Source organism: Lissotriton vulgaris, chromosome 4_1 (genome assembly GCF_964263255.1).
Source record: "Lissotriton vulgaris chromosome 4_1, aLisVul1.2, whole genome shotgun sequence".
NCBI lineage: Eukaryota > Metazoa > Chordata > Amphibia > Caudata > Salamandridae > Lissotriton > Lissotriton vulgaris.
The window spans coordinates 672,800,510-672,824,947 of record NC_141691.1 but is presented as its reverse complement, the minus strand read 5'-3'; the positions used below and the strand labels follow the sequence as shown (position 1 = coordinate 672,824,947).

Here is a 24,438-nt window from a genome sequence, read left to right as displayed (position 1 = left end):
CCCCAGGAAGCCAGCACCTGGTGCAATGGCAACGGTCACACCGCCCTAGAGCAGGCCCCGGCAGGGGGGCAATGAGGGCGCTCCAAGGGGTGGGGCGGGGGAGCACCCACCCTTGCCCCCCCCCCCTGCGGACACCCATGTCTCCAACCCCATCTCCAACACCAACGACATCCCGCCGTCACAAGACCTGTGCGACTCACTGGCCACCTTCTTCCATCGCAAGATAGCAGACATCCATGACAGCTTCGATGCCGCCACCAACCATGCAACTGCTGACACCCCCTCTCCCACCGCCGACACCCGCACCAACCACCTGCTCGCCTTGACCAACATCAACTACGACACCATCAAGACAATGAACAACGTCTACTCTGGATCCCCGGAAGACCCTGCCCACACCACATCTTCAACAAAGCCAGCAGCACCATCGCACCCCACCTCCGGAAAATCCTCAACATCTCCTTCGAGACAGCGACCTTTCCGGAAGCACGCAGAGATAAACGCCCTACTAAAGAAGCCCAAGGCGGACACAAGGACTTCCAACCCATCTCCCTGCTCCCGTTCCCAGCGAAGGTCATCGAAAAGGCAGTCAACAAAACATTTGGCCAGCTTCCTCGAAGAGAACATCCTGGACCCGTCCTAGTCCGGGTTTTACAGCAACCACAGCACCGAAACTGCCCTCATCGCCACCACGACGACGACAGGATCCTGCTCGACAATGGAGAAACCGCAGCCCTCATCCTCCTGGACCTGTCCGCCGCTTTCGGCACAGTCTGCCACCGCACACCAAGAGCACGCCTCCACAACGCCAGAATCCAAGAGAAGGCCCTGGACTGGGCCACCTCCTTCCTCACCGGGAGAACCCAGAGCGTCCGCCTCCCCCCCTTCCGCTCCGAAGCCACCAAGATCATCTGCGGTGTACCCCAAGGCTCATCCCTCAGGCCAACGTTTTTCAACGTCCACATGGCACCCCTCGCCCACGTCGCCCGACAGTACGACCTAAACATCATCTCCCACGCAGATGACACCCAGCTGATCCTCTCCCTCACCAAGGACCCCCACACCGCCAATACCAACCTCCACTAGGGCATGAAGGCCGTCTCCGACTGGATGAGGAACAGCCGACTGAAGCTGAACTCTGACAAGATGGAGGTCCTCATCCTCGGATCCACCCCCTCGGCATGGGACAACTCCTGGTGGCAGTCTGCACTAGGAACACCCTCAATACCCACCAACTACGCATGCAACCTAGGCGTCATCCTCGACTCTACACTCTCCATGATAAAACAGGTCAACGCAGTCTCCTCCTCCTGCTTCTACACCCTACACATGCTTCGCAGGATCTTGAAGTGGATCTCCACCGAAAGTAGAAGGACGGTCATCCAGGCCCTCATCAGCAGTAGACTGGACTACGGCAACGCACTCTACGCAGGAGCCCCGGCCAAACTCCTGAAACAACTCCAACGCATCCAGAACGCCTCCGCACGCCTGATCCTCGACATCCCCCGCCACAGCCACATCACTGCCAAGACGTGGAACACGCTCCCCACCCGCCTACGGCAGACCGAATACCTCTTGACCTTCAGGAGACTCCTCAAGACCTGGCTCTTCGAACAGTAGCAGCGCCACCCCACCCCCCAAGCGCCTTGAGACCCTCACGGGTATGTAGTGCGCTTTACAAATGCTATGATTGTTTGATGGAATGGTAAAGGTGAAGAGCAATGGCATATTACATTTTCAAGTAGAATATAAACAGGACAGGAACATAGAAAGAGAGAGAGCGAGAGAGCGAGAGAGCGAGAGAGCGAGAGAGCGAGAGAGCGAGAGAGCGAGAGAGCGAGAGAGCGAGAGAGCGAGAGAGCGAGAGAGCGAGAGAGCGAGAGAGAGCGAGAGAGAGCGAGAGAGGGAGAGAGAGACAGAGAGACAGAGAGACAGAGAGAGAGAGAGAGAGAGACAGAGAGACAGAGAGACAGAGAGACAGAGAGACAGAGAGACAGAGAGACAGAGAGACAGAGAGACAGAGAGACAGAGAGACAGAGAGACAGAGAGACAGAGAGACAGAGAGACAGAGAGACAGAGAGACAGAGAGACAGAGAGACAGAGAGACAGAGAGACAGAGAGACAGAGAGACAGAGAGACAAAGAAAGACAGAGAGAGAGAGAAAGAAAGAGAGAGAGAAGGGTTTTGCAGGGGTCAGGCACATTAAGATAAATCAGGTAAAACAGGGTTAGGGATTCCCAAATACTCTTAACTTGATGCCATGATCACAAGGATTTCCTTATAAAGGCCATCCTTGCATTCCGGAATAATACTGTATTTGACTCACATTAAAAGTGTAAAACATCCGACATAAAACCACCTACGCTCTATAAACTGTTCAGGTTCACGTCTTCCTACTTTACAGCGACTCAAATACAATAGCTAATAAATTTGCTGAACTTCATACTGCATATCGTGGTCCAAGTACTGTCACTCCAATTCATTTAAATACAAGATGCAAATGTATATTTATGGCATTGTAGTATACGGATTTCTGATTTACTATGGTCATATATGAATGTAAGAGTAACAAAAGAGATTTAACTGTTTCATAGTGTGTTGGGACACATTATTGCCACTTTGAACTGGATCACAATACATAAAAATCTAATTATTACAGAAAAAATGATTTAATAATCATTTCAGTCAGTTTACTTACTGCCACAGCTTCTGTCTTCGTATCATCATTGCTGTCTGGAGCAGTTAAATCTATGAGAACTGGACACACTTTGGTCTCAATATCATGCCTTTCAATAAGGTCCTGTTCCAGCAGCACTAAAAGTGCGGCCTGACTTGTCTTCCTGACCTAGAATGAAACACTGTAAAATTATCGAAGTGCAAGAGTAGAATGAGAAGGGAAAAACATTTACTTGTTATCATAGTTCTTCATGTGAATCTCCGTTAAACACAGTTTCATGTATGCGCATTACCAAGGAAGAGTAAAAAAAATGCATGTACCCATCGTTTTGCTTTAAAATAAAAGGCAGAAACTCTAGCAAAGACTATAACAGATATACCTACCCTTTATGGTTCCTTTTCAAAAAGGGAAACAATGACAGCGAGCAGAGGCAGTTTAACCTTACAAACAAAACATCTTTGTTTCCTTAAGCCAGTTGGCCAACCTATAGCAGAGGACACTGATTTAGCAGATATGGGGTGGTTCATTTCGAGCCCAGAATGTAGATCAGTAGCTTGAAAATGGACCACCAAACCTTCTCACAAGACTAGCTTGGAAAGCAGTCAGTTCTTCATAAATTCCGTGAAGATTCGCTGATGGGAAACACAGATAAGCCATTAATGTTTAGCAGGTTCATGAACTCTGACAAGAAGAGAAATCTGATCCCCTATATACCACAGTGGGAGAGGCAAACAAGAGGTTTAGGGGGGAGAGCTAAGGGATAATAGCTAGCTCACCAAAAAGGTGCCATTAAGAGCCCTGGGCTATTTGGGCGTTTATTCTGGAATGAGTACTGGCTGTGAAGTCTTGAAAACATTAATTGATCTCTGGGTTGTTGCTCAACAGAATGCAACATTCCTAACAAACACCGATAAAGCCAATAGAACTAGCCTATGGATGGTATTGGCTATGACAATGTTTTCTAGCCATGTTTTACAGGAGCATGGTTGAACGTTTAAAAAAAAAAAAAAAGGGGGTGAGAGGTAGGAAGTAATGACATGGCAGTGCTGGTCACATCTGTTTTTTTTAAACCGCTGATGGGAGGAAGGGTGGTGCGGGCAACACAATCCGTTTGCAAAAAAGCACTAGGACACTGGACAGTGTCCGCGCTGACTGCGCCACTGCACTTTTTTTGTATTGAAGTTGGAAAGCATCAGAGTTTGGGTGTTGCTCAACGTGGACAATGGACCGTGTAAGAGAAAAAGTGCTATGACCCAACCAGCGGTGTGCGAGTCATATCGCTTCTTTCATTATGACAAGTGGAGGGGCAAAACAGACAATAGAGGAAGAGAGAGAAGGTGAGAGCAGTATCACAGACAACACAAGGAGGGAGGATGAGTAGGGGCACCGCATTAGTGAAATGCGGTCTACAGGAGCCGGTCCATCCAGTGCTGTGCAGATAGCAACAGGCCTGCATTTGGTGGGGGGGGGGGGATTAGAGATCCTGCTGCAAGCCAGGGTGGTGAGACGGACTACAAAAGCCTCCAGATGGATCTGGAGGTGCTCTGGCACGGTTTTCCCCTCTTTCAAAAGCAGCCTCAGGGGGTGAATTGATGGTGTGTCACCTCTTTGTGGCACTTTGTCAATGCAACTAACCCATGACAGCGCCTTTGCATCAACGTCCACATCTGAAACATGGTACAGCAGCAGAGGCAAAGTGTCCCCTTACTTCTACTGGGCCACACCCTCATAAATAAGCAAACGTCCCAAGAGGATCCGAATAGATTAGAAAACTAAACAATTGCCAATACTATTCTCTTCAATCCTTTTTTGACCATAGCACATTAGAATTTAATTCTAATGTGCTATGGTCAAAAAAGAAGGATTGAAGAGAACAGTATTGGCAATAGTTTAGTTTTCTAGTTGGTCAGTGGCTTGGCCTTACAGTTGGGAGCCCATACGCAGTGGTGTTTTCAAGAGGATCCCAAGGCACTACATGTTCTTAGACAAGATCCGTATTACACAATGGGATGCAAAAGCAGCTGCTTCAGTAATACATAAGTGCCCTGGGGAGAGTGTAGTAAACTACTTCTCTGTTAATGTTTCTTCTGATATTTCTCTGCAACGTTTCTTCTTGCATCTTGCATCAACACACACATGACATTTGAGTTAATTATTATCGGTTTTGTGACGCTATGCTTGAACTATCATCACGATTTGTAAACCGGCGAGGTCCTCATCTTCCTTCTTCGGTCTTCTCATCCTGTGGGAACATTCAGCGATGACCGCGATCTCCTGTGCACAGATCCCGGGTGAGAGATCGCTCACCGGAGCTCATGTTGTTTGTTCATTGTGTGTGTGGGCGGGGAGTTTCAATTCTGTTTTGTAGATGCTGTTGGTTTTTACTTTGGGAAACATGTGGAAAGTGTCTTGTGTGCTTTGGGGGCTAATCTGATCTAGAGTTCTATGGATTCTCTCTAGGATGTTTAGTACTTTAACGTGTACACTATTTTTGAGCACTTTGTTTTTTGAAGTTTGTTTTCTAGGATTACACTTTCAAACCCTTGGTGTACTCTTCCTTGGGTGGGAGTCCGTGCCCCATCGTTGGTCCCATATGCTTGGTGGTAGTCCATGCGCCATTTGTTCCCAGGAATATAGTTCTGCGGTGTACCCTACTTAGGGGAGGTTGTGTGTTTGAGTGGGTAGTCAATGCCATTTCTATTTGTTTCCTGTGGTAGTGGTCTGTGTGGGTAGTCCTTGCCCCATTTTGGTTCCCAGGTATTGTCCTGTGGTGTACCCTACATGGGGGAAGTTGTCTGTGTGGGTAGTCCATGCCCCATTTTGGTTCCCAGGTATTGTCCTGCGGTGTACCCAACTTAGGGGAGGTTGTGTCTGTGGGTAGTCAAAGCCCATTTCTTTTAGCTTTTTGTGGTAGTGGTGTGTGCGTGTAGCCCATGCCCCAGGTTCACTACCCTGCGGTGTACCCTTTTGAGGGGAGGTAGTTGATTTGTGGGTAGTCAATGCCCTATTTCAGTTCCCAGGTTGATTTTCCTGCGGTGTACCCTACTTTGGGGAGGTTGTGATTTTTAAGTATTCGTACCCTGTGTTCCCTATTTTTGGTGGAGATTGTTTAACATCGTTGCTTTTCGACACTCTGCTTCCGTCAGAGTCTACCTGCCGGAGATTCGTGGCCAAGGGTTTCATGTCGGTGGGACTTTGGGTGAGGAGTTTTTATTTTTCTCTGTCAGATTGTTTTGTTAGGGGAGCTTGTAAAGGGTCTGTGTCTACGCTCGCCTTTGTTTTTCAGGGTGTTTTCTCTCTGGTATACCCAGTTGGGAGCGTGACCATTTTTCTTTGCTACTCTGCTCTTTATTCATCTATAGCAACAAAAGGGGGAATTGGTTCCTTTCTGTGGTTCCTAAATCAAAGCACGGGATACTTAATAAGATTTGACACCAAAAACTTTTCTAACCTCAATGATGTGTATCCTAATTTGTCCCACAATTATTACATAAACATATTATTCTTAAAATTCATATTTATTAAAAAGCTTGAGATAGCAGCATGGTATAGGTAACAGTTTTACATATAAGCAACATATAAAAAACACAATCACATTGCATTAAAGTTCAACACATATAAACAATGATTAAAAGTAGCCAAATTGTCGACGCGTTTCGGTGTTTAAGGTAGATGGTACACCTTCCTCAGGACTACAGTAAATTCTTCAATCTAAAAAGTATATGGAACAATCAATTAGTGTACATTCAGAGAGGATTTTAATTTACAGAAAGTTTTTTTAAAGAATTTGTGGTGTCTAAAATAAATCAATTCTTACATAATACGCAGTATTCAATGTGCGATGACAGCATAAATCCTGGGGATAGATAAGTCCACAGATAGATTTCCACAGCTGCGTTGTGGTGCAAATTTATCCCAGCTCGGAAAACAATGAAACATCAAAGGGGGTTTCTGCCGAGTCGGTCATAACCTCTCATATCAGAGAGACGTTAAGAAGCAGCGCGCTCGTTCTGCCTAGGTTTCTTACCTCCGTAATTACAGCCACACGCCGCCTCCCTGGTAACCCGGTCTCCAGCGTCAGATAGTGAGCTGGACGGGACGGATCTTTTTATATGGTGTGGCGGAGTAGTTTGATTAACTAACACATCTGAATTCCGCTTTGGAAACAGTCCCCTTCATGGATTAGTCCTTCCTCTTGTGTAGGCATTTACACGCACAAGGAAAAACTACTAAAATGGCGGACAAAATGCGCTCATTCTAAATGATCGGCACAGGTGTAGTAAGTTAGTTGCTGTGGAAATCTGACTGACCAATCAATCCCTGAGTACTTTTGGAACAATGTTAACATGCTTTTGTTCCAAATAAAATAAATTTGAATTCCACTATGCTTTTTTTTAAAAACATACTTTATTCCCTAAGTACTTTTGGAACAATGTTAACATGCTTTTGTTCCAAATAAAATAAACCTGAATTTCACTGTGCTTTTTTGTAAAACATACTTTATTCCGAATTAAATTTGCATTAATTTTTCGATGTAACTCAGTGCATCTTGAATAACTTATCAATAGTGTTTCCAATATAAAATGGAGGAGACAGTAATGTGTAACGACTGTACTCCACACGTTTTGTCTGTTTAGATAAAAGGAACCTGCTTCAAATACAAAAAAGAAGCACTTCGTTTACATCAGGTTAAAACAAGGGTGAGGAACGGAAGGACGCCCCATCTTATGAATATCCTGAGCCTTCTAAAATTGATACAAAGAAGGATAACCAACGCCCCAACTATTAAGTACAAAGTAAGCTTGTATGTTTCTAGTCTTGTAAAGGGCTTGCTGATAGCTCGGTGCTTCAAATGAATAAACTAATTGTACACCAAATCATTGTGTGCACACAGGTCACTTAAAGGGAAGAAATCGAATTATAACAGTGGATAAGACTTATCTATCCCCAGGATTTATGCTGTCATCGCACATTGAATACTGCGTATTATGTAAGAATTGATTTATTTTAGACACCACAAATTCTTTAAAAAAACTTTCTGTAAATTAAAATCCTCTCTGAATGTACACTAATTGATTGTTCCATATACTTTTTAGATTGAAGAATTTACTGTAGTCCTGAGGAAGGTGTACCATCTACCTTAAACACCGAAACGCGTCGACAATTTGGCTACTTTTGATCATTGTTTATATGTAAATGTGTTGAACTTTAATGCAATGTGATTGTGTTTTTTATATGTTGCTTATATGTAAAACTGTTACCTATACCATGCTGCTATCTCAAGCTTTTTAATAAATATGAATTTTAAGAATAATATGTTTATGTAATAATTGTGGGACAAATTAGGATACACATCATTGAGGTTAGAAAAGTTTTTGGTGTCAAATCTTATTAAGTATCCCGTGCTTTGATTTAGGAACCACAGAAAGGAACCAATTCCCCCTTTTGTTGCTATATTTCCCAGTCCTTTCTGGGTTTGTTTGGGAAAACTCTCTCTCTTGTCTAACTTTATTCATCTATGCCATGCTTTTACTCTAAGGGAAGGGGATGTGGCATATAGTAGCATTTAGTGGTTTCTTTCCATCTACAATTTAGCATGTTATTCTATTTCTGCTCATACTTATGATTATAGTATTTCTGTTCATGCTAATCATACCTCATGCAGTACTTGTTGTACATTATTTATTTGTGTACCTCATTTTTGTACTTTTATGCAAATGTCACACTTGAGGTATCTTTGTCTATGTTTTCTTCTTTCTTTTCTCATTCTCTAAGGATAGAGGATGTGTAGGAAACTACTTCTCTGTGGTGCTCTACTGATTAGAATGTTGATGACAATCATAGAATGCCTGGGGTGACTCTCTGGCTCTTAACGTCAGTTGATCTACTCAGGCTGAGCTGATGAGAGCTGGCTCCTGGTGGGGTTTTATCTATCTTACTTCTGTACCTAATATCTTGGAAGGAACTTACAATAAAGGAACCTATCTATACAGTGGACTCTGTTACTTCCTTTACTACAGAGAGGATGGAGGAGGGAGGGAGGGTCGCAGAAAGCAGACACACACCTGTTGCCTCCCCCACAGGGTACTTATAAGGGACAAGGAGCTCTTAGGGTGCAGGAACATGAGGATGTCAAGGCTGTACTTATGTGCTTCCTGAAAACTGAACTGATGTGCTTAGAGGAAAACCTGCATACTCTAGAGTTTCCTAGGCTAAACTTTCCCCCATGAGAAACCCTGGTAACACTTTTTTGTTTTTCTTTTCAATACACTATTTGTACATTTTTGGTCTGCACAAGAGGTACATTGATAACACTGGTAAAAAACAAAACAAATTACACACATTCTTACAGCAACATTGTTCCACATAATGAAAGTGCTGCGTACCAGCACTTTTCGTGCTGTTGTCATTAACTTTAATTAGATATAATTCTCTATATTCAAATCATTTACAGTTTGAAACTTCCGAGGCAGATGGAGATACTGTCTGAAGGCGTGCTGTGCATATATGTTCTGGTGGAGAGATGATGAGTGAGTCGTAGGCACGATCTCTTTTCATGTCAGTTTTAAACACTTTCTAGGCGGTGTGAAAAATGGGATTGCTTATTGTATATAATGGATGAATTTTGGATAGCATAAATGTTCTAAATCTTACACCCATCCATTCGCCCAAGGTGGAGTAATGTCTGGTTTCCATATATGTGCCATGGATATCATGACTGCATTCAAGAGACAGAAAATTTGTTTGTGGGAGCTATAAGGGGGGGGGGAGACCCAGGGATCACCCAGAAGGATCACGGGGGGTGGGGGGGAACGTTTTTTTACAACACATGAAAACGACTTACTGCCAAAGGCTGGAACTTCAAGCCATCAAAAAAATGATATAGCTCTCTTGATGACTCAACTCTTTCATATCACGGCATCTACATTTCTTTTTCATTATAAATAAAGGATAATTTAGAACCAAATACTTCTCTTTTACAGAAATGTCATCCACTAGCAAAATGTAATTGTCACGAGGCTTCAGAGGTGCTCCTTCTTTTTAGTGTATGAGGTGCTCCATGAGAGGCCAAATGAACCACTTGGAAGCCTTGAGTACTGCATGAGATCTCTATCTGAAATTGTATACAGCACAGGGTGTTTGCATATGATGCACCTTCTCAAAGTTGAGGTCTTTAAGATCTTCCACTTGTAGTTGCTTCCTGATTGGACCAGAGAAGCAGCACTAGCTTTGGGGAGTAGCTGAAGCCCAACAATGTTGATGTTCTTAGTGAGGTATAACCACTCTTCAAGGTGATTCACAGCATTCCTTTTTAAAGTAAGTGACAATGTCTGCTACTTCAGGTTCGCACACATAGGTGTCTAATGTCTTAATATCAAACATTGAGCTGTCAGCACAGATCTTTAAGGATAGGAACACTTTTCATGCTTCTATTTTCTTAAACCTCCCTAAGGTGTGGCTCTTTAGGTAATATAGAAAGCACGAAAATAGCAGCTACAGATGCCTTTTGCCTTTTAGAAAGTTGAAATCCTATAGTAGAGAATGAGCAGGTCCCACTAAAAGGTTCACTACCTGCAAGACAGTTTCCTTCTCGGTCTTTCAACGCCCCCCCCCCCCCCCCGAACATTGTTTTTCAATATGGGTAATGGACAGACATGGTCAGGAATGCAAACCACAAAAGGCATGCACAGGATTTCAGAATTTTCTTTAAGAGAAATTGCACTTCATAAAGGATGAAGAAATTATAGGGCTGAGCAAATTATTCTGGAGAAAAATAATTAAGGACTTCAAAAGATGTACCTTTTAAAAGGCTTAAAGTAAATAGTCAAAATAACTGAAAAATGGGCCGAGCCTAAAGTGAAATTCTAACTCAAATCAGGTAAACGACAAACCTCCCAATACACTGTGGAGGCAAATCAGCCCCAGAGTCTTAAAGAGACAGTGGAGGTTACACTGTGCAGCTATGCCAACTAGCTGTTTAGTTTCTTGCATTTCATCCTTGTTATTATCACTAAAAAGTTATTTGGACAACGTTATTTACTGAAAATTAACACATTTGCTCAGTTTTTGTTACGTTTTAAAAAAAAAAAAAAAATTCCATCACCTGAATGAGACTACGACCTAGGCACATACAATCCCTTTTTAGGTGCATTTTCAACAAATAAACACTTATATATCCTAGCCTAATGTTCATACATCCTGATTTAGTACCCTCTCATACCCTTTTCTAATATAGTCCGCAACTTAAGAAACCATCCTGACTCAAATGCATGCAGGTAAAATCTATTAACTGGCGCCTATGTGGAAATTCCTTGGAAAGATTGAAAATATAGATATTCAGGCTTGGCTCAGGCAGGAAGTTGGCACACTCAACGAAAACGGTTAAGTTATTGAGAGGGGACGGTTTTTAAGGTTCAAACATAATTTGATTGCAATATTGTACTTATTTTAAAAAGGCAGGCTCAAATGTTACCCAACCCCGAGGCAACTGCCCATTTAGGTGGCTACAAAAAGTTAGAAAATGTGGTGGTAGTATTCTTTCAATATAACATTTATATTCAAAACATATTTAACAAACTTTAACATTTAGAAAGGAAGGGCTTAACATCTGTAAACTCAAACTAACAGCTGAATGGCAGACAATACCACACAAAACCAAGGTGGATTATTTTGTATAGCCCAACTTTGCCAATTTCCTGACCTTTTGCCATTGACTGGAGTAATAGGGTGCATATTGGGTTATGCATGTTATAGCTTTTCTTGAATGAAGGGGCAATGAATAGGATATCTGCTAGTGCCACCTTCTAACCTATATAAAGGGGGTATATTCATTGAGCAGTCCCAATAAAGAGCCAACTAAAGTATGTCCACCAAACTCGTAATGAGTGTGATCAGCAAGTCTGTAGGTCATTTGTGAAGAATCATTATGAGGAGGAGGAGGAGGAGGTGGTGGTGAGAAGGAGTCGTGCGTGTTCATGGATAATTACTTGATAAGTGTGCAGTGGTTCTGAGATGGAGGATGAGTCTTGCAACCTTCTGCAAAAGACATGTCAGTGAGATCACTCATTCGAAGTATTTTAACAATATCAACTACAAAGAAAGCAATCCAAAATAGAGACCTAAAAAAAACACTGGTTGTGATACTGCACTTCAGGTCTGGAAAAGGACTGTATTCTTCTTTGACACATCCGCTCACATAGCCGATTTATTTGCAAATTGAATTCAAAATTGAAACAATGAGTTCTGTTCATAACCATTAAAGACCAGCTTGTATTATTACATAAATGTCAGCATATAAAACACATAATTGGAGCAGGAAAATGATTGCCGCAAAAACACTGCGGTTCTTTGCACTTACAGAGATTAATTAGCATTACGCATTCGGACTTCTATTCACGAAGCACTGTGCCGAGTGGTTAAATGTGGAATTTGTATTAAATGAGGTTAATTACTTCCGGCATTTGCAGAAACAAGGGCAGGTATCCGTTTTCACAGTGACTTTTAAGTCACAATATCACAATGGGCTTCTACTACGAAGTCAACATTCTTATTCAAAATGTCCTTCCTAAACTTTACTGTTTGCTTAATGTAGGTTTTCGAGAGCTATTGACCATAGGCTTGCAAGAATTGAAAGCTGTAAATAAATGATCTAAACAATCTGTTTTCAAGCCTATCAGCTCGAAGAGTCCCGGTTGTCAGCAAAACATTCACTTCTGAATAAGGTACAGAACATCACACTTTTGAAGAAAAAATATTAAATAGTGCCTTGTTCCTGTGAGTCAGAGTGCAGATCTAATGAAACCAAAACAAGGAGTGCTCAACTCAAAGCCCGCACTGACCTCCTGTTTTGAGCATGCTGGTTTATTTTTCCTTTAACGGAATATACCATGTTTAACATGCTCAAAGTGACAAATAAATCATCTACAATGTAACATCTCCTCAAATACTGCACTTTTTCAAGAACAATTAGTAAGATTTGCTTTTTCTTTTGTTAAGGTTAGTAAAACGAATTCAGAGTTTGAGGAAGAGGATTTGACTCAGTAGGGTTTGGCTTTTAGGTCTCGCCTACGGCATTGTTTTAGCAGTGCTTGTTTGACGAGATTATAGTAAGGCTTTCAAAAGTCTACCCAAACTGCGGATCGGGAACAGTACATGTGACCACAACCAGGCGCTCGTGGGCGCGGCCGCCTCTGCTGCCACTTCAGGTTACCAGGCTGCACACCCCCTCACTCTCCATATGCTCGCTCGCTGGCCTTTCCTTTGATCTCACAGGCTCCGCTCCCCCGCCCCCGCAATGCAGACAGCTTGTTATTTCTTTTTTCTATTTATTGCACTCCACTGCAAATGTCCTTGCTGGAAAACTCATTGGTGATTCTCTATTGTTTTAAGTAAAAACGTTGCTTCCTCTGGTGACCTTGCCCATGTGACTGACTTCCTGCCAGCCTTCCTTTAGCTCCCTCCCCCCGCCCCAGCCTAGCCCACTGAGTCCGCCAAGACCACCAGCTCGTTCTGAAGACAGCCACGCCGCTTTGCAGCTCCTTGAACAAAACCCCTCTTTCAACTGTCCGCATAGCTATGCAGATAATCTGCCTCTCTTGGATAAGAGTACGACGGCCAATCCCCTTTTACCTAAACTGCACAGAAATAGGAAGCAATTTACGTGACGTATTTGTCACGTGATGATGCGTTTTTGAAAGGGGGCGTTGCTCTTATGGAAACTCGTGCACAGTTTTTCGACTGTTGGGCTGGTTATTTCTGTCGTTTCTTTCCTGTTCAGCTAGAGCGCTCTCTGATGCTCACCAGCTGTTCCAAGTCCAAACACCTGTACTTGTTGGGCATATTTTTCTTCAGTTGTTTCACCAGCAGTGTCTTTTAATATATTCATGCCCTCCCAGTGGTTTTGCATTTCTGTTTATTTTCGTACTTTGTATTTCTATTTCCACGTCCTGTAAAACGTTCCTTTCCCCTTGGGGTCTTTTGTGCTGTACAATACCGAATTTCTTTAATTGGTGCGCAGGTGAGCTCCGAGTGCTGCATAGGGTCCCTGCTGGCGAGGCTTTACAAACATTAAATCTTATAACTCGTCTTTAGCATTCGCTTAACTCTGTCCTAAGTTATCCCTCCCCCTGCCAACTTTATCTCATAATTACACAGTGGTGCTAGATGGAAGAAAGCAAACAAGTGCCCACTGAGCCCACCCCTTCCCAGGTACCTTGTGGGTGGGTCGGGGTGTGGTTATTTGTGATGTATACGCAGGCTTCCAACCAATGGGTTTGCTGACTTCGGACACATGCTGTAGCTTGTATTCTTCTGGCCCAACAGGGCTCGAGCTCTGGAAATATCCGAGAAAAGTGCACAGCACCCATGCAATGAGGGGGGTGATCACTTTTTGCCCCAATGTTTATGGAACTATATATTTTTTAGTACAACTTGTCTTTCCATCTTACACACACTGCGCCCACACTCTACTTTAGGATACACGCACTGTGCCCTCACACACTGTGCCCACACTCTACTTTAGGATACACACACTGCGCCCTCACACACTGCGCCCATACTCTACTTTAGGATACACACACTGCGCCCACACTCTACTTTAGGATACACACACTGCGCTCTTACACACTGCGCCCATACTCTACTTTAGTATACACACACTGCGCCCACACACAACTTTAGGATACACACACTGCGCTCTTACACACTGCGCCCATACTCTACTTTAGTATACACACACTGCGCCCACACACAACTTTAGGATACACACACTGCACCCACACACGACTTTAGGATGCACACACTGCGCCCACACACTACTTTAGGATAGACACTACTTTAGGATACACACACTCTGCACCCTCACACACACACTGCACCCTCACACACACACACACACACACACACACACACACACTGCACCCTCACACACACTGCACCCACACACACACTGCACCCACACACACACTGCACCCACACACACACTGCACCCACACACACACTGCACCCACACACACACTGCACCCTCACACACACTGCACACACACACACACACACACACCCACACCCACACCCACACTGCACCCTCACACACACTGCACCCACACACACACACACACTACACACACACACACACACACTGCACCCACACACACACACACTGCACCCACACACACACACACTGCACCCACACACACACACACACTGCACCCACACACACACACACACTGCACCCACACACACACACACTGCACCCACACACTCAGTGCACATAATTATATGCTACATAGAATCTATGACAAAATATCTACTACAAAAATATCTACCTACCAAAATATCGCAACAAAAATATTGAGATCCTATCTCTAACAAGGCAAGTACAAAAATATCGAAAAAATAATATTGATGTCAAAAATATCGTTTTTTTTAGATATCGTTTTTTAAATTAAAAAACATGGAATATTAACAAAAATAATACTTATAAAATTAATAAACAGTTAAATAAATATTATAATATTTAAAACTAATAATGTACTAAAAACTAATAATGTACTAAAAACTAATAATAAAGATAATGCATAGTATATACTTCATTAATAATACCTCTAATAAATTATTTTAATAACTTATAAATAAATGAAAATATAATAAATTACAAATAAATGTATATACATCCAATAATAATATAACAATTAATAAAAATATAAAACAAATAAAAATAATTAAATACATTTTGGATAGCGTACGGGTACAAATTCCTATTCCCACTCCAGAGAGTGCAACAGTAGGGAAAGTGTTGGATAGCGTAGGGGTAACAATTACTATTCCCACTCCAGAGTGCAACAGTAGGGAAAGTGTTGGATAGCGTAGGGGTAAAAATAACATACTTATAAATAAATGTCTTTTTTTAAATAATAAAAAACTTAAATAAATAAATATAAACCATTTATAAATACCAATACATAATTATTAAAAACATGATTAGCAAAATATATTTAAATAAAAAAATATTAAAAATACCATTTAATAATATTTAATTACCAATTAATATTTAACAATTATATAATTAACAAAACAATTTATTAAAACACATTTTTCCTTAATTACATTTAAATTACTTCCCACCCTATTCCCCTATAAACCCACAATCCGCTACAGAAATTAATCATCAATTAATTAAAATACATCAATTAATTAAAAATAATTACCAATTAATTAAAATTAATTTATAATTCCTACTAATTAATAATTAATTTAACATAATTACATTACTTCCCACCCTATTCCCCTATAAACCCACAACCCGCTACAGAACATAATTATCAATTAATCAATTAATTAAAATTAATTACCAATTAATTAAACATAATTACCAATTAATTAAAATAATTTATAATTCCTACTAATAATTAATTTAACATAATTAAATTACTTCCCACCCTATTCCCCAATAAACCCATAATCCGCTACAGAACATAATTATCAATTACTTAAAATTAATTACCAATTAATTAAAAATAATTACCAATTAATTCAAATTAATTTATAATTCCTACTAATTATTTTAACATAATTAAATTACTTCCCACCCTATTCCCCTATAAACCCACAACCCGCCACAGTACTAAAATACAAAATTACATAAAAATAAATTAAAAACATTATAAATACATAATACACACAAAAATAATATAAAAATCGATATTAGTAACATCGATATTACTAACATCGATATTTAACACTTCGATATTACTAATATCGATATTAAATCTATCGATATTACTTACCTTCTATATTATGTACCTTCGATATTATTGTATATGGATATTTAAATCGATATTTTGTCTGCATACCGCTACATAATTACACTGCACTCAATGCAACATACACTACAAACAATACCACTCTACTGAATACGACATACACTCCACACAATATCACTCAGTGCAACATAATTATATGCTACATAATTACCACTGCGCTCAACGCAACATACACTCCAAATACCACTCAGTGACACATAATTACACATTAACAACCACAGGGGCTATCCAACAACCCGAACCCGGGACAGTCAATTAATACACATAACAGTAGGTTCAGGGAAGGGATCACACAAAAAACTATATATGATCCAACACATTAACTATCGGTTTACAAACAATAGAGAAAAACAGTTAGTCAATGAGAAATAAGACAGTAATTGAAGAAGCCCTTCAAACAATATTTCAAATATCACAAAAACATTATTTATTATACATATTAGGAAATAATTTTTTTCTAAAAACAATTACCCTCAAGACAAAAGTGCTGCTGTACAAAAAAACAAATCACAAACCAGACATGTGGCAAACGAAACCATTACATATTACGGTAAAGGAACAACACAAACAAATAATGTGTCCTTGATTCAATCTTGGCCACAAAAAGCATCAACAGCGTTTCGACCGCTATATTATTGTGCGGTTATCTTCAAGACTCACAGTTTACTTGAGCGTTATGTATTGGCACTGACGCGTGAGGACACAGGGCATCCTAAAAACTTAATGGAATCTTGTCAGTGGCATCCAACTTCAACCAAACTGAACGCCCATGTTATTGGCGACTCCATGAGAATGCCAGCGAAGATAGTGCTGTGTCAAAATCCGCTTGGGCACCCTCCATCTGTCGCCCTCCTTCCCTCCATCCATCCATCCATCCATCCATCCGTCCGTCCGTCCGTCGCCCTCCCTCCCTCCCCCCTCCCTCCATCCATCCATCCGTTGCCCTCCATCCATCCATCGCCCTCCATCCATCCATCCATCCGTTGCCCTCCATCCATCCATCGCCCTCCATCCATCCATCCATCCGTTGCCCCCCATCCATCCATCCATCCGTCGACCTCCCTGCCTCCATCCATCTATCCGTCCGTCGCCCTCCCTGCCTCCATCCATCCGTCGCCCTCCCTGCCTCCATCCATCCGTCGCCCTCCATCCATCCGTCGCCCTCCCTGCCTCCATCCATCCATCGCCCTCCATCCCTCCCTCCCTCCCTCGCCCTCCCTCCCTCGCCCGCCCTCCCTCCATCGCCCTCCCTCCCTCTATCCATTGCCCTCCCTCCATCCATCCATCCATCCATCGCCCTCCATCCCTCCCTCCCTCCCTCGCCCTCCCTCCCTCCCTCCCTCGCCCGCCCTCCCTCCCTCCCTCCCTCGCCCGCCCTCCCTCCATCGCCCTCCCTCCATCGCCCTCCCTCCCTCTATCCATTGCCCTCCCTCCATCCATCCATTGCCCTCCCTCCATCCATCCATTGCCCTCCCTCCATCCATCCATCCATTGCCCTCCCTCCATCCATCCATCCATTGCCCTCCCTCCATCCATCCATCCATTGCCCTCCCTCCATCCATCCATTGCCCTCCCTCCATCCATCCATCCATTGCCCTCCCTCCATCCATTGCCCTCCCTCCATCCATTGCCCTCCCTCCATCCATCCATTGCCCTCCCTCCATCCATCCATTGCCCTCCCTCCATCCATCCATTGCCCTCCCTCCCTCCCTCCCTCCATCCATCCATTGCCCTCCCTCCCTCCATCCATTGCCCTCCCTCCATCCATCCATCCATTGCCCTCCCTCCCTCCATCGCCCTCCCTCCCTCCATCCATCCATCCATTGCCCTCCCTCCATCCATCCATCCATCCATCCATTGCCCTCCCTCGTTCCATCCATCCATTGCCCTCCCTCCATCCATCCATTGCCCTCCCTCCCTCCATCGCCCTCCCTCCCTCTCTCCATCCATCTGTTCATCCGTCGCCCTCCCTCCCTCTCTCCATCCATCTGTCCATCCGTCTCCCTCCCTCCCTCCCTCTCCATCCATCCGTCTCCCTCCCTCCCTCTCCATCCATCCGTCTCTCTCTCTCTCTCTCCATCCATCCGTCTCTCTCTCTCTCTCTCTCTCCATCCATCCGTCTCTCTCTCTCTCTCTCTCTCTCTCTCCATCCATCCGTCTCTCTCTCTCTCTCTCTCCATCCATCCGTCTCTCTCTCTCTCTCCATCCATCCGTCCGTCTCTCTCTCTCTCTCTCTCTCCGTCCGTCCGTCTCTCTCTCTCTCTCTCTCTCTCTCCATCCATCCGTCTCTCTCTCTCTCTCCATCCATCCGTCCATCCCTGAATCCATCCGTCCGTCCATCCCTGAATCCATCCGTCGCCCTCCCTCCCTCTCTCTCTCCACCCATCCATCCGTCGCCCTCCCTCCCTCTCCACCCATCCATCCATCCATCCGTCCGTCGCCCTCCCTCCCTCTCTCCACCCATCCATCCATCCGTCCGTCGCCCTCCCTCCATCTATCGCCCTCCCTCCATCTATCGCCACCACTCCATCTAGCGCCACCACTCCATCTAGCGCCACCACTCCATCTAGCGCCACCACTCCATCTATCGCCACCACTCCATCTACCGCCACCACTCCATCTACCGCCACCACTCCATCTATCGCCACCACAGCCTCACTCAGCACCACCACAGCCTCACTCAGCACCACCACAGCCTCACTCAGCACCACCACAGCCTCACTCAGCACCACCACAGCCTCACTCAGCACCACCACAGCCTCACTCAGCACCACCACAGCCTCACTCAGCACCACCACAGCCTCACTCAGCACCACCACAGCCTCACTCAGCACCAACACAGCCTCACTCAGCACCAACACAGCCTCACTCAGCACCAACACAGCCTCACTCAGCACCACCACAGCCTCACTCAGCACCACCACAGCCTCACTCAGCACCACCACAGCCTCACTCAGCACCACCACAGCCTCACTCAGGGGCACCAAAACATCACTATGCGCTACCACAGCATCACGGAATGCCACAGCATCACTCGTCGCCACCACAACATCACTCAGCACCACCTCAGCATCAATCTGTGCAACCATTCAACAACAACTGGTTCAAATATGTTCTCTCAATGTTTCAAGCTTTATTACAAATGTCACAAAAAGATGTTAATATTTAACTTCTGTTCTTGGATTTTCGTCACAATAAAATACACTGAACATAATCTTCACAAAAGTTATTTACAAAAGTTTAAGTTATTGCCATTATACATTACAATAACTTTTATTTAAGTATTCATTATTAAAAAAAATAAAAGCCATTGTTATTTGTAATATCAATACATTAAGTCACGTAAATGCAACACATTGCATTACAAATGCTATAGGTGTCACATTTGCGAAAGTTATAACTATTGGCATTGTAAATGACAAAGCTATTAATTTCGCTATTTTTAAAACCAACACATAAATAAAAAATGTGTCATTTACAATACCGATAGCTCAAACTTTCCTAATGCGATACCTATTGCACTGCAAATGCTTGTTGGGTTTGTCTGCAGAAGAGTTAGCCTGACAGAAAGCTGTTGACACAAATATCCGTTATAATTCAAAATGTAGTGAGGGGGAGGTACAGTCTCAAATTGTTGAATAACTGGACATGGCGTATTGGATTTTTTTTGTTGATTAAAGCAAGGCAGATGTTGAAGACAATCAGATTTTTGTAGGAGCTGGTCATGAGGAAACGAAGAATGAGGTTAGGGGGCTAAAAAGCTGAGGAACCTGGTACAGGGCTCGAGGGGGTCAACAATTAGTCAATTATACACCACGAGCTAGGGGGAATAAAAGGAGCCAGCAAGGGGGACACACAAACTAACAAGGGGGAGGGGCAAAAACCAGACGGATGTGACAAACCACATTAGGAGGTGAAATAACAACTGGGGAGAAGGGGAAACACAAAAAACTGGCGAAATTTTCCTGGAATGCCAGCGCCCTCGGGGAGGGAGTGTATACACAAAGAGGTCATATGAGTGGCAGAACAAGCAACAGATAGTGAGCTGTAACAAGTGGAAGATTCAAAGAAAGATTGAGTCAAAAGATTGTTCTGCTGCCATCAATGCAGATATATACAGAGTGATACAGCAACATATCACCACAGCCAGACCATTTCCTGTCCAACAACCTGTGTTTATTTTACTCAAATCAGAGTGGGCACTGACTTTTACCTAATCCGCATAATTCAGTTCTATCCAGCCGGAAACTCACTCAGCATCTATTGCACTTTCTTTCTAGGCCTACTTTGTTACTTGTAAGTCTAGGTTCAAGGATTTCTATAAATGGATACTGGTAGTGAAGAGGCCACACTTCTCACGGTCAAGAAGCATGGACAGCCCAGCAAATAAACTAAGTATAAGCCTGCTTTGCTCCCTATTATCACATAACTATTCACAAAGGGAAAAAAAACTTTAAGGATACTCTGAACTCTACACAAACCTCTACTTACACAGCCCAATAACTTCATATCAATAACTCCTACTGCAGCAAGCATGTGCTCTACTTTAATTTTACCAGGACTAAAGAAATGCTTTAGTAAAAGAAAAAAAAGCAGGTTCAAGTATGCGTACCTCTAGCTACCAAAGAAGCAATGGCTAAATTAGTACAAGGATATTGTTCAAAATGTAAATACTTTTTAAGGCTTTCCCAGCTTAAAACAGCCTGCACCATCAGTAAGAATTCATAATTGCATAATGATCAACCAGCTATGTTCAAGCTCATTCTCCATTTGTACGCAAAGTAAACAAGCCTTTGCAATGCAATAGGTCTCGCATTTGCGAGACATTGAGCGAATAGCATTGTAAATGACAAATATTTTATCTATGTGTTGGTTTTGAAAACAAATAAAAGGCATTGTCATTTACAATTCGAATAGCTTAAACTCGGGCAAATACAAGTCCTATTGCATTGCAAATGCTTGTTTAGTGAGTGGAGAGGTCATGGTGAATACTGTTCAACTAAGTTCATGGGTGTGCACAAACTCAAAGGTCATTCGAACCCTACAACTATGCTTTATTGGAAACTTAAGGGTCTTTTCCCTAACAGGCTGACACCATCAAAGTAATATGTATTTAATTTCACTTTCACCAAGCTCCCTAATGGGGTTAATCTCACAGTCAGCAGCTAATGCCAGCTGTCCACAACCCATAGGGTGCTCAAGGTGAGTAGTCTGTTCATTTCACAGTGTGGTGAATTAAGTGCCTTTTGGTGTAGATCTATTACCAAGTAGTATAAAATTGCCCCTCAGGTTCCTAGGGTACCCCTTCGATTTGGACCCCTAAGTTCCGAGTGAGAGAGAAGTGGGAACGAGAATAATAACTCCCAGTAGAACAATAAACATCCAAATTAAACACCCACTATTCAATTTGAGAGTACAGGAAAAACAACAGTGATAGTATGCAAATGGTCACCAACATGAGGTTGCCGAGTAGAAAATGAGTCCTGATTAAGCAGTCTACCAGAAAACACAACAGTACTAAGCTTCCATTAGGTAATGTCGTTTTTCCCCCACAAAACGTGACGTTTTTAACTCTTATAAGATGCTCCTATTGAAAGAAAAGGCTGCTGATTAGTCAGTAAACAATGTTACAGCATATGCCTACCAGTCAGTCTCGATATTGAATTGCAAGGTAAACATCCACCAGCCTAATGTGTCCCTTACAATAATCTACTATCTCCCTCATTCATACAGCCCTTTATGTGCCTCTGAATGTAAGCGGCATGATCGTGGCTGTGGCTACATGACTGGGTGTCTCCATATTCTGAAGAGTAAGTAATCATGATATCATGTTCCCATTCAAGCTGTATTCAGCAACAATCTATGCGAGTTGCTCATGGAGAGACAAAGTAAGTCAGAAGAACATCAAGTAGGGTTTGGGAAGGCATCCTATTAAGACTGGAGGAGTGCCCAGAATGAAGAACTGCAATCACAAAGATACGTTCTTGGTGTAATCTGTGCACAGAAGAATTTCGGTCTTGTATGTTAAAAGTGCTCAAATCTCATAAAACTTCATGGTTCCAAAAGGCGTTATGCGCTGCTTGCTTTTGTGAGTGATATTATTTTCACAGTAAGACCAGCATTTTTTTTTAAACGTGTCTTTTTTAAAGTAAAAGCAATAGTTTATCCTTAGCATTGAATTCACTGTGTGCAATTATGTGATGCTGAAACTAGGTTGGATATGTACAGTTAGCTTAAGCTTTCACTTAAAGATTTAGCAATCCATGGAATCAAATGTACACATGTAGTCCTTGTTTATCCAGTTTGTGTTACTAATTAACCCCTTCGATGCTCATGACGGACCGGTTCCGTCATGAGCGTCGGTTGGCCTGTGCTCATGACGGAACCGTTCCGTCATGAGACCTTCAGCACAGCGCGAGAATTCGCGCCACGCTGAAGGTGTTAAATAGGGCCATCATATAAGAGTGGTAAAATAAAACAAATACCTACCGTGGCTCTGTACATGCAGACTGCCACTGGACTAATCGAAAAGGCCTCATAACTGTATAGACCCACGAGGCAGCTTGTGATTGCAGGTACAAGGATCCTTATTCAAACTTAAAGACTAGAATTTTGTGGTGATTCTAAGTCCCCAACTAGATATTCTCCTTCATAGTTTCTTTAACGGGTGAGCATGGCACTTGTATTACCAGTTAGTACCAATAAGCAAATGGAGAGTTTACCCAGCAAAAGCAACAAGCACGGCCACACTAATTACTAACAAATGGCCCCTGCGCGCCACTACTCGCCCCCACAAGGTGGATATCGTAGCATGCACGAGTATGCTAAAAGTGCAGATCGATTCCAAAAGGTAATCTCCAAGAGAAGCGCATGTGCAGTGCCTAGGCGAGACCTAATAAGCAGCTGGCAGGCACGAAAAATAATAACTGGGAAGATAAAAAAAATTCCAAATGTTGGATGAACAGCAAAAGAAAAAAATATTTTTACTTTTGTGATTTTTCAGCATTTGCTAAGCCATATACACACCTGGTTATTCTGGTCTGCAAGGTATCGCACTACAATGGGCAAGAGGTATTTGGAAAACGCATGTGGAATTGAAGGTCTATTTTCATGACAAAACATTGCCAGGTGAGGCACCTGTTCCATGAGTTCTGCACGTACAGTCGGCTCTGTTAAATAAGAAAGAAAAACATCAACATGAATAGTATTGCAGTATTCTTTGCAAGCTTGGCAATGTGTATTTAGCATATGTGGCACAAGTCTAGAACAATCTAGCTCTGAAGAATGAAGTCATTTCACCCTAACACACGCACTGCAAAAACCTTCCTATTCTAGATAAGCACCCCACTGGCCAGTTTATATAAAAATTAAAGTTTCTGATCCAGAAGAAATCCAAAAAGCATAAATTGGAAGCAAAGTGGACAAGCCATAAAAGGCGCGTTGAACACACTGCAAAGATAGTTCAAAGGAATTTGAGGCAGGCATGATAAAAAGGGCAGTTTTAATTCATATTTTGGCCCTGTTATTTTTCCAATAAAAAAGCAATCATGCGGCGCACACGTTGAGAATTTGGCTTTGTAGGCTAATCTAGTGTATAAAGTTCAATGGTCCAGATTCACAAACACAGCATCAAGCTCCAAAAGTGCATACACTACCAGTTGGCATTGCTTTTGTACCTAGAGAACACGGACCCAGATACACATTGCACCCAAGTAATCTATGTTCTATGATAGAATTGTGTCCGAACCTCATTAACTGAAGAATTATTCCTTAAATTCTGCTTGTAGATCTGCCATTGCACTACATTCTTTTAAGTGATTCAGTGATCTAAAGGTATTGCATGAATATATTTTTATTGTAATTATATTTATATATAACAACTACCTCAGCACCACTAAACACTGTAAACAACTGCAAAGGAGATGGCACACCAGCAAGGAC

General features: G+C 42.8%; 1 protein-coding gene across 2 annotated transcripts in view; it reads right to left on the bottom strand.

Annotated features, from left to right (window-relative positions):
* Positions 1-24,438, bottom strand: part of PPP4R1 (protein phosphatase 4 regulatory subunit 1) — a 604,307-nt gene that overhangs the window by 373,258 nt on the left and 206,611 nt on the right. For both annotated transcript variants that reach the window (XM_086964940.1, XM_086964941.1), the window contains exons 5-6: positions 23,524-23,666; positions 2,699-2,845 (exon numbers count right to left, since the gene is read on the bottom strand). In XM_086964940.1, coding sequence (XP_086821066.1) covers positions 2,699-2,845; positions 23,524-23,666 — 290 coding nt within the window. The remainder of the gene's footprint in view (positions 1-2,698; positions 2,846-23,523; positions 23,667-24,438) is intronic.